Source organism: Athene cunicularia (assembly GCF_003259725.1).
Source record: "Athene cunicularia isolate RWA chromosome 5 unlocalized genomic scaffold, athCun1 chr5_part1, whole genome shotgun sequence".
NCBI classification, from domain to species: Eukaryota; Metazoa; Chordata; class Aves; order Strigiformes; family Strigidae; genus Athene; species Athene cunicularia.
The window spans coordinates 5,756,792-5,769,186 of record NW_020799101.1 but is presented as its reverse complement, the minus strand read 5'-3'; the positions used below and the strand labels follow the sequence as shown (position 1 = coordinate 5,769,186).

Here is a 12,395-nt window from a genome sequence, read left to right as displayed (position 1 = left end):
ATGTAACAGTATTTAAGTATAATTAGAAGCCTAATAAAATAGAAAGTCCTCTAAATATAGGCAGTCATTTGGCATCAATCCACCCCGAGAAACATCAAGCAATACATGTAAGTTATAACAACAAAATAAACCCCTCAACAGCACCATGATCTCCTCCTCCTTTCACTGATTTTCACTTTTCAGAAGAAAAAACAAAGCACCTATTAGCCTTTTACTTTGCAGAACCCTTTTACAAAGATAAAAATCGAGCATATATTAGCTGCTATATACAAAAGGAGGGGCCACAAGTACACGGGGAACAAGAAGCCATACAGCTATAGTTTTCACATTCCTGATGTGGTCCACAAAAAGAGTGCTTCATTTTCCAGCAAGGAAACAAAAACATTTTAAAAAAGTGGTAAATACACATAAAGAAAAAGAACCCCCAAAACCAAAACAAAATACCCAAACTTGGGTAAACTCTGAAAGTATCAGCTGATTAAACGAAAAAAAATAAATCTCACAGACCACAAATCCATTTTGGCTTTAAGGCTACTCTTTTATCAAATCAGAATTAAACAAAAGTTTATGTTCTAACAGGTGTACTGCCAAAGCACAATGGACATAACAAAATAGAAATCGATACACTGATCCCATGATCTTGGTTTTGCCTGTGAGAAAAAGACAATATACCTAATGATTTACCAATTTTGTTCAGGTTTAAAATTAAAATTTTTGGCAAACACTAGCTCAATAAGACAGGTGAAATTTGGGAGAAAATGCAGGGAATACAGATATATGTTTGATTGTAAAATGATGTAGACTTGCCAGTTAGACCCAGACCATGAAATGGGTAATTATATTAGCAGGCCATTTGAGATGGCAGCTTTCTGCCTGACATTTGTATTATTCCCTCAAAGGAGTTCACCAACATTAAGTAAGACAAGTCAAAGAACAAGTCTTACTTTGAGTAATGTAATCTGCACACAATAGAAACTTTTCAAAGAAATATAGGTATGCAGTGCTTACTGTAGTGTTATCTCATATATTCAAAACCATTTCACTATTATAGTATTTAAAAAAACCCCAAAACATAAAGATTCAAGGTATACCTTAATAAGGTCATTCATGTCCGATTTCCATGAATTTGCTTCCTAAAAACACAGGAAAAGACCTGTTGAAACTTATCTACATACAGACCTGTCAAAGTAAAAATCTAGAGTAGATATTTGATCAGTTTAAATGGGCACAGTGAATTTAAATCTCAATGCACACTTCTTACGGATTAGAGCACCACCTTCTGTTCCATCACAACCTATCTCAGTTAATTCAGGCCTTCCATGTGCCTGTATGACAAACCTAGTGGGCATTTATCCCAAGCATTTGAAACCGTTTATGTCAACTGCACCTCTCTCGCCTGCCATTCCTTCTCCATCTCATGCTGTTCTGTTGCCTATACTAAAGTACATTACTCGATTTAAGTTTTTAACAACAGCTGTAAGCAAATATTTGCAACATAAATGGCAAATATTTACAACATAAAGAGAGCACATGGCATCTGTTCTCTTACTAGTACGAACAGTTAAACATGCAATCCACTAATATCTTAGAAAAATCTATATAACAATGCATCAGCTATACTATAAGGCCAGTTGAAGCTATGTTTTCTAAAGATACAGCAACAAATAACTGGCATTAATACACAGTATCTTTGTAGAAATACATAAGCTGAAACCTTCAAACACAAAAAACCCCACAAGATCAAAGCTATCACGTTCCAAGCCAATTCACAAACCTGTGGATATACAAATTCTTTCTTCTTTCCCATCACTTACATTTACAGGAACATAGAGGACCACAGCAGACAGGCTCAATGATCCAGTATACCTTGCTTCCACACAGAGCCAGGTTAACAGACAGATAAACCCCTCAATTTTCAGAAGTCAGACCCAAATTACATGTTGCCAGCACAGAATCATGCTAGCACCAAAAGTACAAAAACATTAGCATGAGAAACAATACAATGATGCATACCAGGTAATTCTTTAGAAACCACACTCTTTACAAAACAAAATGCCAAAATGAGAAAGGAAGTAGCTTAAGTCATCCCTAAAGTTGACTGCAGGTAAATAAACGTTGTTCTTTCCCAAATGAGAATGTTACATCAGCTCTGTAGCTCTAGTATCACAGGAAGAACAAGCAGAAAACAGGCACCGAAAATATCTGAAAACTCAAAACCAAACAAACAAACTGCCCTTTTTTCTCTTTAAACCTGATTTATGTCTGGTAGAATGGCAGTAAGAGCCTCTAGAGTCTAGTCCACTGCATTCTAAGCGAGACATTACTCAGGCTCAAAGCCCCTTCACACACAGAGACTGCAGTATTTCAAATAATTGTAAACAAATGTCAGTCTTTTTACAGACGCAGAAGCAAGGGCAACATTTTCACAAGTACCAGACCTCTAATTTTTTCTCCACAATTTTTATCTCCCTTATTCAAACCCCTTGTCATTCTGATAAGATGGACTTTACCTGTAGCATGTCACGCATTTCTCTTCTCAACTGGCCAAGATCTTGAAGTAAATCATCTGCTTTTTTCACCGTTTTCTCAATTGAACCGCTATTTTGGAAGGAGCTTTCAAAAGTGGGCAATGAGTCTGTACGCGAAGCAGTATGCCTGATGGGAGAAACACTCCTGATAAAGTCTCACAGCTCCTCATGTGGCCCAAGAGAGCAGCCAACTTTGAAACTCAGCATGAATTTAAAGTGCAAAAATACCAAACCCTTATATAAAATGAAATTTGTTTTTTTACCTGTGATTAAAGACAGGTTATTGGGTTTTCTGTTTATCACTGAACACCTTGAGCTGTAACCTTGTATTCTGAACAGTGAAACTGCATCTGAAATGCTGATCTAATAGAGCAACACTTGAACTTTGGATATCTTTCCATTTGAAGTAATATTTTTGTCTATACCATCATAAATAAGACAGTATCTATGCAGCTGTTTCTCATTATATTAGGGAAATTATGACGTTAAACTATCACCTGGGCAATATGTTTCAGACTGGATGGCTACAAAAATTTCCTAACCCACTCTAAAGCTTAGAAACTGATAGGCTGATGCTGCTCCTTCCCACAAAGTGTTCCCAAACAGCTCCCATAAGCAGCCAGCTTGGAGTCTCACTAACAACGGCAACTCCACTTTAACACAACACCTGTATAGCTGGCTATACTGACACTACTGCACAGCTGCTGCTATAGAACGAATATACTCAGAAGACAGAAAAGCACTCCAGGTGACACCCACTGACCTCTGAGAAAGGTGTGATGAACTATCCTTAGCAACGAGCTTTCATCTACCTTCAATATGACAGAAATGCAAAAGTAGCACAGTGCTACAGAACACCAGTGCTCCCAGTGTTTTACTTCAAGCAGAGCTTTGTCAGACTCAGGAACCATACTAGTGACTATTACAATATCAATATCTAAATACACCTTTCTCTATATCATTAAAACAAACAAAAAAATCTTCCTCAATTTTAGATTATTACATTTATTTACCTGCCTCTCTCGGAATGCCATCTCATTTTATTACTGTTTAATGTTGCCTTCTCCGAAAACTCAGCTTGCCTCAGTGGCATTTCTTGAGAATTCAGAATATGCTCATGAAGTCTCCCTTCACCTAATGTAGAAAAAAAGCAAGTCACATTTATTGTTAATTTTGTTCAACATTTTTAATACTTTATTTTCCTTTCCAGATATTTCACCATTATAGACTAATCACCAAGGACAGTAAAAAAAAATTTTTTAATTTTAAAATACAGATCTACTTCAGATAAGACAAGTCACATAAAACCACTTACACTAATCTCTCTTACTACGATCGATTTACTTTAGCAAAGTCAGAAAATAGATGAATGAAACTGTGACAGCAATTAACTGAATCACAGAGAAACATTTTGCCCATAAGGTCACATAAGGTTCTTCTTCCTTTGTCCCATTTCATTTATTCCTGGACCAAACAGAACAATAGGAAGACATGATAGCTTTGTAAAAGAGAGATAGAAGAGCAGTCTGAGAAGGATCTAATAAAGATACAAACAGGCATTTTGTCCACAACGTTAAGAGTACAGCGGCTGGCTCTTTTAAATGTTCTTCCTCAATCTTAGATCCTCAAACAATTCTAAACACTACCAACTAAAAAAAAAAAAAAAAAAAAAGGTTTATATTTTGTTCAAAATTGTTTCATGCCACTAAACTGATCAAAAGCAGTAAAAGAAAATTACTTCACATTTGCTTTACATCTGCTGTTTTCTTTACACCAGCCCACAGACCCTGTGGATCCATGTTTTTTAAAAAAAAATTTTCAGTTCAACCAATAATAAAGACAAAGTTACTGAGTAGCTCCCAAGTTTTACATAAACTTCCTTAAACCTGACAATGAATGGTCATTTGATTTTTCATCTGAGAAAACATTTCAGTGGGCAATCATGTCTAGATGCTGTAGGTTATATCAGTATATCAGTTATATCAGTACTGTCATTAAGTCTTTAGTTAAGACTAATCCTTCCCAAATGTACTTTCAAATATTCTGAATATATGTTTTTAAGTGCCAGCAACCCAACAGCTCAGAATAGGTGAGCATCACACCAAGTAATCCCCAGGACATACTGTGCATGACAGTGGAGACAGGAGTGTCTTATTCACATACCTTCACTTGTGGATTTGGGAGCATTTTTCTTTTCTGTTACAGAGTTTTCTTTCATTGAGACTTTCACATTTTTTGATACAGGTTCTGGAGCATACCTCCGAGGGACAGGTGTCTTTAGAGGAGATTTTTCTCTATGAATCCCACAACTTTGAAATTGGCTTGAATATGCTTCTGGGGGGGGAGAAAAAAAGAAAAAAAAAAGTGAAGTTATTTAAATGTTAACCATTTTCTTCATAGGAAAAGAAATCTAGGACAAAAACATGCCAACATTATGAATTTTTCACAAAAATGCAAAACTTTACAGAAGTAGTTAAATAAGTTAACAGGAAGAAAATTTCATACTTCTGAGTGCTATTATAAAGGGATCAAAAAAATCCCCTGACTGTATATGAACTAGTTTGCTACAAGCTTCCATACAAGCTTCCAGATTATTTCTCAGTAAGATTATTTTAGGTTAAGTCTAGGTCTCTCTTGGTGCAGACTAGGCATTTAGTAAGCTCTCATTTTAACGAAAACTGGAACATTTTCCAAATAGTAGTATATGTTATATAGTATATTAGGCAATAAAATCAATTATACAGAAGAAATGTTTACTACTCGTTATTGATGTACAATCCAATAGTAATGGAAAATTAATGCAAAACTAATACTGAAAATAAGATATTCAGAATTTGTCTTCACCTTGGGCAGGCACACCACTGGTAGGAAATAAACCTCTCTGACACGAAGACACTTCGTTGGTCAGCAATTGCTGTTCTGGCCTCTCAGGTTGTTTTGCCATCATAAGACTGGAGGAAGGAGGGAGGTGAATTTTCTGGAAGCCACCCGTGTTGACTGCAGAGCTGATGAGCTGAGACTAAGAGACAAAATTACAAAGTATTCCTGACATATGCATTAGTTTCCCCAAGTAAAACTCTAAACATGAATACTTGCTATGTAATCATATCAAACAGATTTTATCATGCTATATGAGAGAAAAGTAATTTGCAACAATATTGGAATACAGACATGCTCAGACATTATTCTGCCTTTAAAAAAGCACTCAGGAATCTCTGAAGAAACTATTTATAACTGTTGCCAAAATTTTTTATCTGACTGGTTACTTGTTAAATGCAAATTTCCTCAATTAACAGAGGTCTAAACAATTTCTTAGAGAATATTTCACAATTTTTGCATTTACTTTCAACAGACACAAAAATTAGTGGGGAGGGGAGCAGATATCTCGGACAGAATAAGAAATAAAACTTTTCCTAAAAAGCTCTAAGCTTGTGTGCTGGCCACTGGATCTTTCTTTCTTTTCAATACTAAGATACAATCCAAATTACTGTAACATTAACACTGAGATACAGAAGAAATGATTAAGCTAAAGCTTCTGCATTGTTACTTAGATACCTGAATATTCATTTGCTGCTCCTGTAACTTTTCCAAATGCTGAATCCGTTGCACCATGAAAGCATTCATTTGTTTTTCAAGCTCACTGACTCTTTCGTGACAGTGGGGCTTCTCACGTTGAGCCTTCATATTTGTTTGCTGTTCAGCAACATGCTGCAGTTGTCTGTCTGTCTCCTGCAGTTTATGAAGTAATGCTGAAACTGAGTTAACTTTTGCCTCCAAATCATTTTGAACCTGCAAGAAAGAAAGAAAAAGAAAAAAGAAAAAAAGAAAAACAAAACGGAAGGGAAAACAATGTTACTGCAAAAGCAGTGCAAGCATGAAGAGAAACAAAATCCTTCCCGAATGATTTGCTTCCCAAAAGACACAAATAAAATACTAGTTAGACCCTGACATTTGGTGGTTTAGCAATACTATGATATTCTTCGAAAAGATAAATCAAATACTCTCTGTCCATTTGCCCATTTAGCTAAATCCAAATGAGTTCTCTCTGGTATGCTGGTCAATAAATCTGAGATTATTAACACACAGAAAACAGTAAGCAGACACATCCAGTCTCTCTGGCTCTACTACAAACAATTTCAGGCTTGCTTAGAACATCTACTATTTTAAGTGGATAAAGAACTAATATTACTCCAAGCTACTTACTCACTTTAAGAAGCGGAGCTGTAGTAGCAATTGCAGCAGCAGTTGCTGCTGCAATGGCTGTCGAAGAATCGACTTCATTGTGTGCTGGCCTGGTGTCATGATCAACACTTTCCTTTTTTTCTGCAGAGGCATTTCCTAAGAGCTGCACCTTCACCTCCTTAAGTACAGGATGACTTTGAGTTCTGTAAAAATAGACAAGTGCCTGTAAATACCATTGTTTTCTCCATATCCCCTCCAAGTAAATGATTTCTCACATGTAGCACTGATATCACTACTTATACAAGCATTTTTCCTTGAAGCCGTTGGCACCTAAGAAACAATTTTATTCTCATCTTTTATACCATGACACAAGAAATTTCTCAGGATTATGTTACATGTTCTAATACAAAAGGCATTTCCCTCTGATGACTGCAACTGAACAAAGAATATGTTTACAGGTTGCATTTTGCAAAATTCAATGTACTAACGGCAAAGTCCAGTTAAATTTCTGATCTTCAAGACTTCCAGCCTATGGATAAACAGCTCATGTCCATATCTGTCTTTTAAAATATTATATGGTTTTAGCACAAAATTCACTATCTATCGGAGTAGATCTTGCCTGACTTTTGTATCATGAAATCATTAATTCAAATAGTCTAAAGGCATTACCAAAAATATCCAAAATAAACAAGATATTCCAGTGAGCTCTGAATAATAAAATAAACTGAAAACACCTTCATAGACAGAAAAAGAATACAAGAGAACAATAAAGAATACATTTTCCTTACCAGGAAAAACACAGTTCTCCTGTATTTTGGCAGAAACTGAAGTTGCAGTGCAGTAGTATATCTGTACAGAAACGGAACAGCTGAGATACTATCAACACCACATACTTACTTTTGCTTTAATACTGCTCTCAAAGCTTCTTTCTGGCCAGTAGCATATTGAGAAATAAAAACATCATCTGTGGGGAAGAACACAAAATATACGTCGTCGGGTCAACTGACACAAAATGTCTATTTTAGAGGTAGATAAAGCGTTATTTCAACAACATGTACAATTTTGCTGTGAGGAATCTGTTGCCTGCACAAACTCCATTATCTATTCCAATAACAAACAGTTTCTTTTTACTAAGTAGCAGACCTAAATCATGAAGAGAGTACGGGTAGGTTTCATTTAACACAATTGAACATTGCTATCAATTAAATCTATTTTGGTACACTGTGAAAACGAAAATACCTTACCCTCATAAGATTTTGGGGAAAATGCCATATAAATGGTAATAGGAGCTCAGACAACCCATTCAAAAATACCCTGTAAATTCTAACTTGAAAAAAAATGTAATTTAAAAAAATAGAATTATGATATGAATATTTCCCCACAGTCATAAATTATAACAAATTTTCTTAATTGCTTTAAATTATGCTAAAAGGATTACAGGCTCTCCTTCATCCACTCATTTGGCAGGTTCGGCGTTTCTCTGCTGTTGATTACACAGCTAGTACACACATGCTGATAAGCCAGCTAGCTCCTGCCTCTGTGAATGTAAAAGAAGAAACTAAAATATTGATTTTTGGCCTTAAATGGGGGTATTGATTTGTGTTTCTTTCCTCTACACAGCCACAGATATCCAAGAAACCTGCAGAAGTGCATTTTCTTTAAAAAGTCTTCACTTTCCCAAATCTGATTGAAACTGACTGGCAGATTCAGAAGTTATAGGAAAAGGCATCAAGAGTGTGATTTGTTAGATTCTTAAGGATTAAAAATACACTTTTTATGGCATAGCTTGCTGGCAGAAAAATAAGCATTCATAGTACAGTAACAATGGGAAAACATATCCAAACAAGGTCCTCCTTCAAATTGTCTATTCAGAGACATGAATAGTTCGATTAGCAAAAGGAATCTCAACATTCTGGGGCACTGGTAAGAAGTCCCTCTCAGTTAATCACAAGAGTGACATAAACTAGAGTAATGCCAGCAAGACTGAAGTAAAATTTGCAAAGTTTAAGAATGTAAATTACAATTATCATCTTTTTATCAGAGAAACCTTTGAGTATTTTCACTCAAAGGTTTCTATATTGAAGAAAACCAGCTAAGATAAAGCTGCCTTTTCGTCTAATTTATCAGTTTTCTCACAAAAAAGGGGCTGTAGCAGTACCTCGCTGTGTCCTACCTTGAAGTCTTCTGCTATTTTCCAGTAGCAGTGAAGGATCTTCTTGTAATGCAGGTTCTCTAGGATAATCCTTCAGAACAAGAGCAAAAAAGCACAAGCATAAAACCTCTGCTATCACTGGCCAAAATTTTAGAAGTAGATGGAATTGCTGCATATACAAATGTACGCCTCTCCACACGCTAACACAAGGACTATCTGGAACAAAACATGTTAAGATCTCTACCTCAGAAACATCTGGACCTCGTAGTCAAGAACTTACATGGCATTTTAGGGACAAAAACCCTAGAAACACAATTCAAATTAACAGTATACACTCTAAGTGTTGATTAAGTGTATTCTCATTTATGGCCAAGAAAGTAGCAGTGAAACTACATGTGTTTAAGTTGGCACAAGGAGCTAATCTCAAACAATTCAGGACTACCCGTGAACACAGAATTGAGCACTAAGAACACTGACTGTGAAACCAAAGGGACACACCTGAATTTTCTTGAAGTGGAATCCATGAATAATCAATGTCTACGAGGAGTCATAAAGGCAAGTTAGGAAGTCAAAAATCCCTTCCTTAAGTTTGTTTGACAGTGGAGTACTCCACCATACTTTTGAGACTTTTATTCAGCTCACTAGGTCTACTTTGAGCCATGCAGAGACATTGCTGCAATACTTTCACAGCATAGGTTAATTTTATCTTTGCGTGCCCTAGACCTAAGTTTCCACTCTATGTAAGGCACAACAAACAAACCAAAAGGAAACAAGCCTTTGAATTGTAAGTATTATATTACAGAGTTCCATGTAAACTAATGTCTATTTCATAGTCTATGATGAGAAAAAAAAAATATAAAAAGTTTTAGGACTTTTAACAAGTATTGTGCCATGTGTAACTGCCTTTTAAAGGTAAGAATTTCACTAAAATTTAAAAACAAGCCTTGGTACTAACTATGCAACAGGTAACAGCACAGTAAACAAAGCCCCTCCAAACACCTCAGCACTAATATCACATTAGCAGCAACTCAAAGAGGAAAGCAGATGCACAGTTATTGTGCAGAAGCTGAGCTGAAAATCTGCTATGCTTTTACAGAAACTACAACTTCTTGAGAGAAATGTGGTTCTCTTAGTTAGGAATTGCAAGAAGCACCAGTAACTCTTCTTACCATTTGTGATAAAAACATGGGTTCCGTAGAATTTTCTACTGACAGCTGACGTTCTGGATGTCCTTTAGTACTTGGGATTCCTAAAATAAAAGCAGTTTTACTGTGGTCATAATGATTTGTTATGCATTTTTGGTATATCTTGACTAACCCAAATCTCAGCATTTCCTCTGCCTGTATTTTTGAATATCTAAACATAATGACTTTCATAACACAAATTACCACAGTCATCAAGCTGAATCTTACAAACCTTAATGAATTCTGTGAACCTGGATTATAGACTTGTTTTACAAGATATGAAAAAGTCTCTGTAAAACAGAGAATTAAAAAAATTAAATGTCCAGCTCAAATTCAAGTCTAAAGATCATAGGGACATAGAAAGTTACTTCTCTACAGAGACAATAATAATTATACGAGAACATATCTTAAAGAAGAAGGACACTGAGGACAGTACACATTTTAATTATGTCAGAGACTACCACAAGAAAAATAACATCTTTTGAAGCTGTTTGAGCCTTGACCCCAAAAAAAAACTAAAATCCCTTCCCCAAACTCCAAAGACTGTAATTGGTATGTATTTTAAAGAAACAAAAAGAATATTCTGACAAGTAGCACAGATTGCATCAGTTTTGAATTTGAAGAGTACATGGTACATCATCACTATGGTCTCATTCTGTTAAAAAAAAGACTTAAAATTATTTACTTAATACTACTACAGACAGTTTTTTTAAAAAGTCACAGAAGAGGATGTAATCTTTTTTTTTTAAATTCTGTTTATTCATCTATGTGAGCTTCATTGGTAGAGGCAGCTCACCAGAACACTTTTTTTTTTGTGTCAAGCAGGTGGGGTTTAGGAGAGGTAGGGTTAGTTTGTTCATTTGGTTTCCAAGACTACAAGGGAAGAAAAATAATTTTAACATGTAAAACTTTAAAATTATGGTAGATAGCAGGGAAAGTTGTTTTTTTCTAAGAGTTTTTTGAACAGTTGTTTAACTGACCAGCTCTGAAACTGTTTGATAAAACCTGCAAAAACTGCTAATTAAAAATAGAGCTGCATGACTGCCTCAGAATGCCAGCTTCCAATATTTAATACCTATTACCTTTCAAGTCTCCAATAAACATTCCTTTAAAAAGGCAAAGACTGTACAGCTATAGCTTGAACATCTGCTAACTCAAGCTCTCCAGAAAAAAAAAAAAAAATCATCTTTAAAGAAGCAGAGAAAGAGAAGTGTTTAAAAGACTTCTGATCACTCTTCCAGTATAAAACCATGAAATAATTCACAAAATTCCATGAAAACCCAAAGAAAGCCCAAATACCGGGACTACTCAGAGCTCTCTGTTGGCAAGAGCAATACCCGTTAGGCACAGATTTGCTTGCTGACTATACCTTGGGTTAATTAATAAAATTGAAGAGATACTTATGGTGTCTAAAAAGATGAGCTACAAAGCGCATTAAAAACTGTGACGGACTGGAAAGGCATCAATCTTGTTAACTTTGTTGTTTAGGTCCCTGCACGTGTACACTGTTTTATCCTCTGATTCTGCCTAAAACATTCCTGCCCAGTGTATTTGAGAAATGTCACAATGACAGACATGATTTTTCTGACACAGGATGATTACTGCCTGTTAATTAAGGACTAGGAATCTGGAGTCAGGGCTGGAGCTCTGTTAACGGGGCTCTGACTGACCACCTCCTCCTGCACAACTCGCTTTTCATGTGCAAAACACAGTTTGGGAAAACAAATAAACACAGACAACTTCTGAAAGAGCGCTGACATTTGCAGTACCAGAATACAACAAGTCCTTATTTACGAAACTAATACATGACTGAAAATATGACACGCCGATTTTACCTCAAACCTAAGGGAACACTCCCGGGAAATCACGCACCTGGTGCCGCGCCGCGGGGGGGGCCGTGGGGTGCTCCCCTACAGGGAGCCCTGTTTGCTACCGAGGCTGGAGGCACGCAGGGGGCTCCGGCTCCAGCCAAAGCCGCGTCAGCTGCCTGGCAGGGAGAAACACCTTCACGCAGCTTCTTGACAGCGATCGCCACTTTTTTCATACGGCCACCAGCTCCTGTCACACCTTCAATGAGCTGTGAACTGTCCCTGCGGACACCCGTGGAGTGAATGAGCACGTCGCCCGCCGTGAGACTGACCAGGGAGTCCCGGCTGAGGCTGGAGTTGCTTTCCGCTTCCATGGGGCTCTCATCACGCAGCTCTGGGCGGGAGCCCAAAAGCAGCACCCTGACAGCCTGTCCCTACGGGCCGGGCGCCACGGCGGCGGCAACCTCCGCCTCACCGCCTGCTCCCGCGCAGAGGAAGAGGCCTGAAGGCTCCAGGGAACGGTTCCTCGCCGCGCCCCGGG

The 12,395-nt window shown here is 37.0% G+C and overlaps 1 protein-coding gene across 11 annotated transcripts in view; it reads right to left on the bottom strand.

The window, feature by feature from the left end:
• The window catches only part of KIAA0586 (KIAA0586 ortholog), a 72,511-nt gene extending 60,122 nt beyond the window's left edge, over positions 1-12,389 (bottom strand). For 10 of the 11 annotated variants that reach the window (XR_003398527.1, XM_026849943.1, XM_026849947.1 and 7 more), the window contains exons 1-11: positions 11,919-12,389; positions 10,032-10,111; positions 8,884-8,953; positions 7,608-7,674; positions 6,736-6,913; positions 6,084-6,317; positions 5,373-5,547; positions 4,692-4,862; positions 3,542-3,662; positions 2,511-2,655; positions 1,092-1,133 (exon numbers count right to left, since the gene is read on the bottom strand). Coding sequence is in view for 10 of the 11 variants with exons in the window: in XM_026849943.1 (XP_026705744.1) it covers positions 1,092-1,133; positions 2,511-2,655; positions 3,542-3,662; positions 4,692-4,862; positions 5,373-5,547; positions 6,084-6,317; positions 6,736-6,913; positions 7,608-7,674; positions 8,884-8,953; positions 10,032-10,111; positions 11,919-12,228 (1,593 nt within the window). In the remaining variant the exon portion in view is untranslated. Of the gene's footprint in view, positions 1-1,091; positions 1,134-2,510; positions 2,656-3,541; positions 3,663-4,691; positions 4,863-5,372; positions 5,548-6,083; positions 6,318-6,735; positions 6,914-7,607; positions 7,675-8,883; positions 8,954-10,031; positions 10,112-11,881 lie in introns of all 11 variants that reach the window. The other variant, XM_026849950.1, reaches the window with a different exon arrangement.
• Between the last annotated feature and the right edge of the window lie 6 nt (positions 12,390-12,395).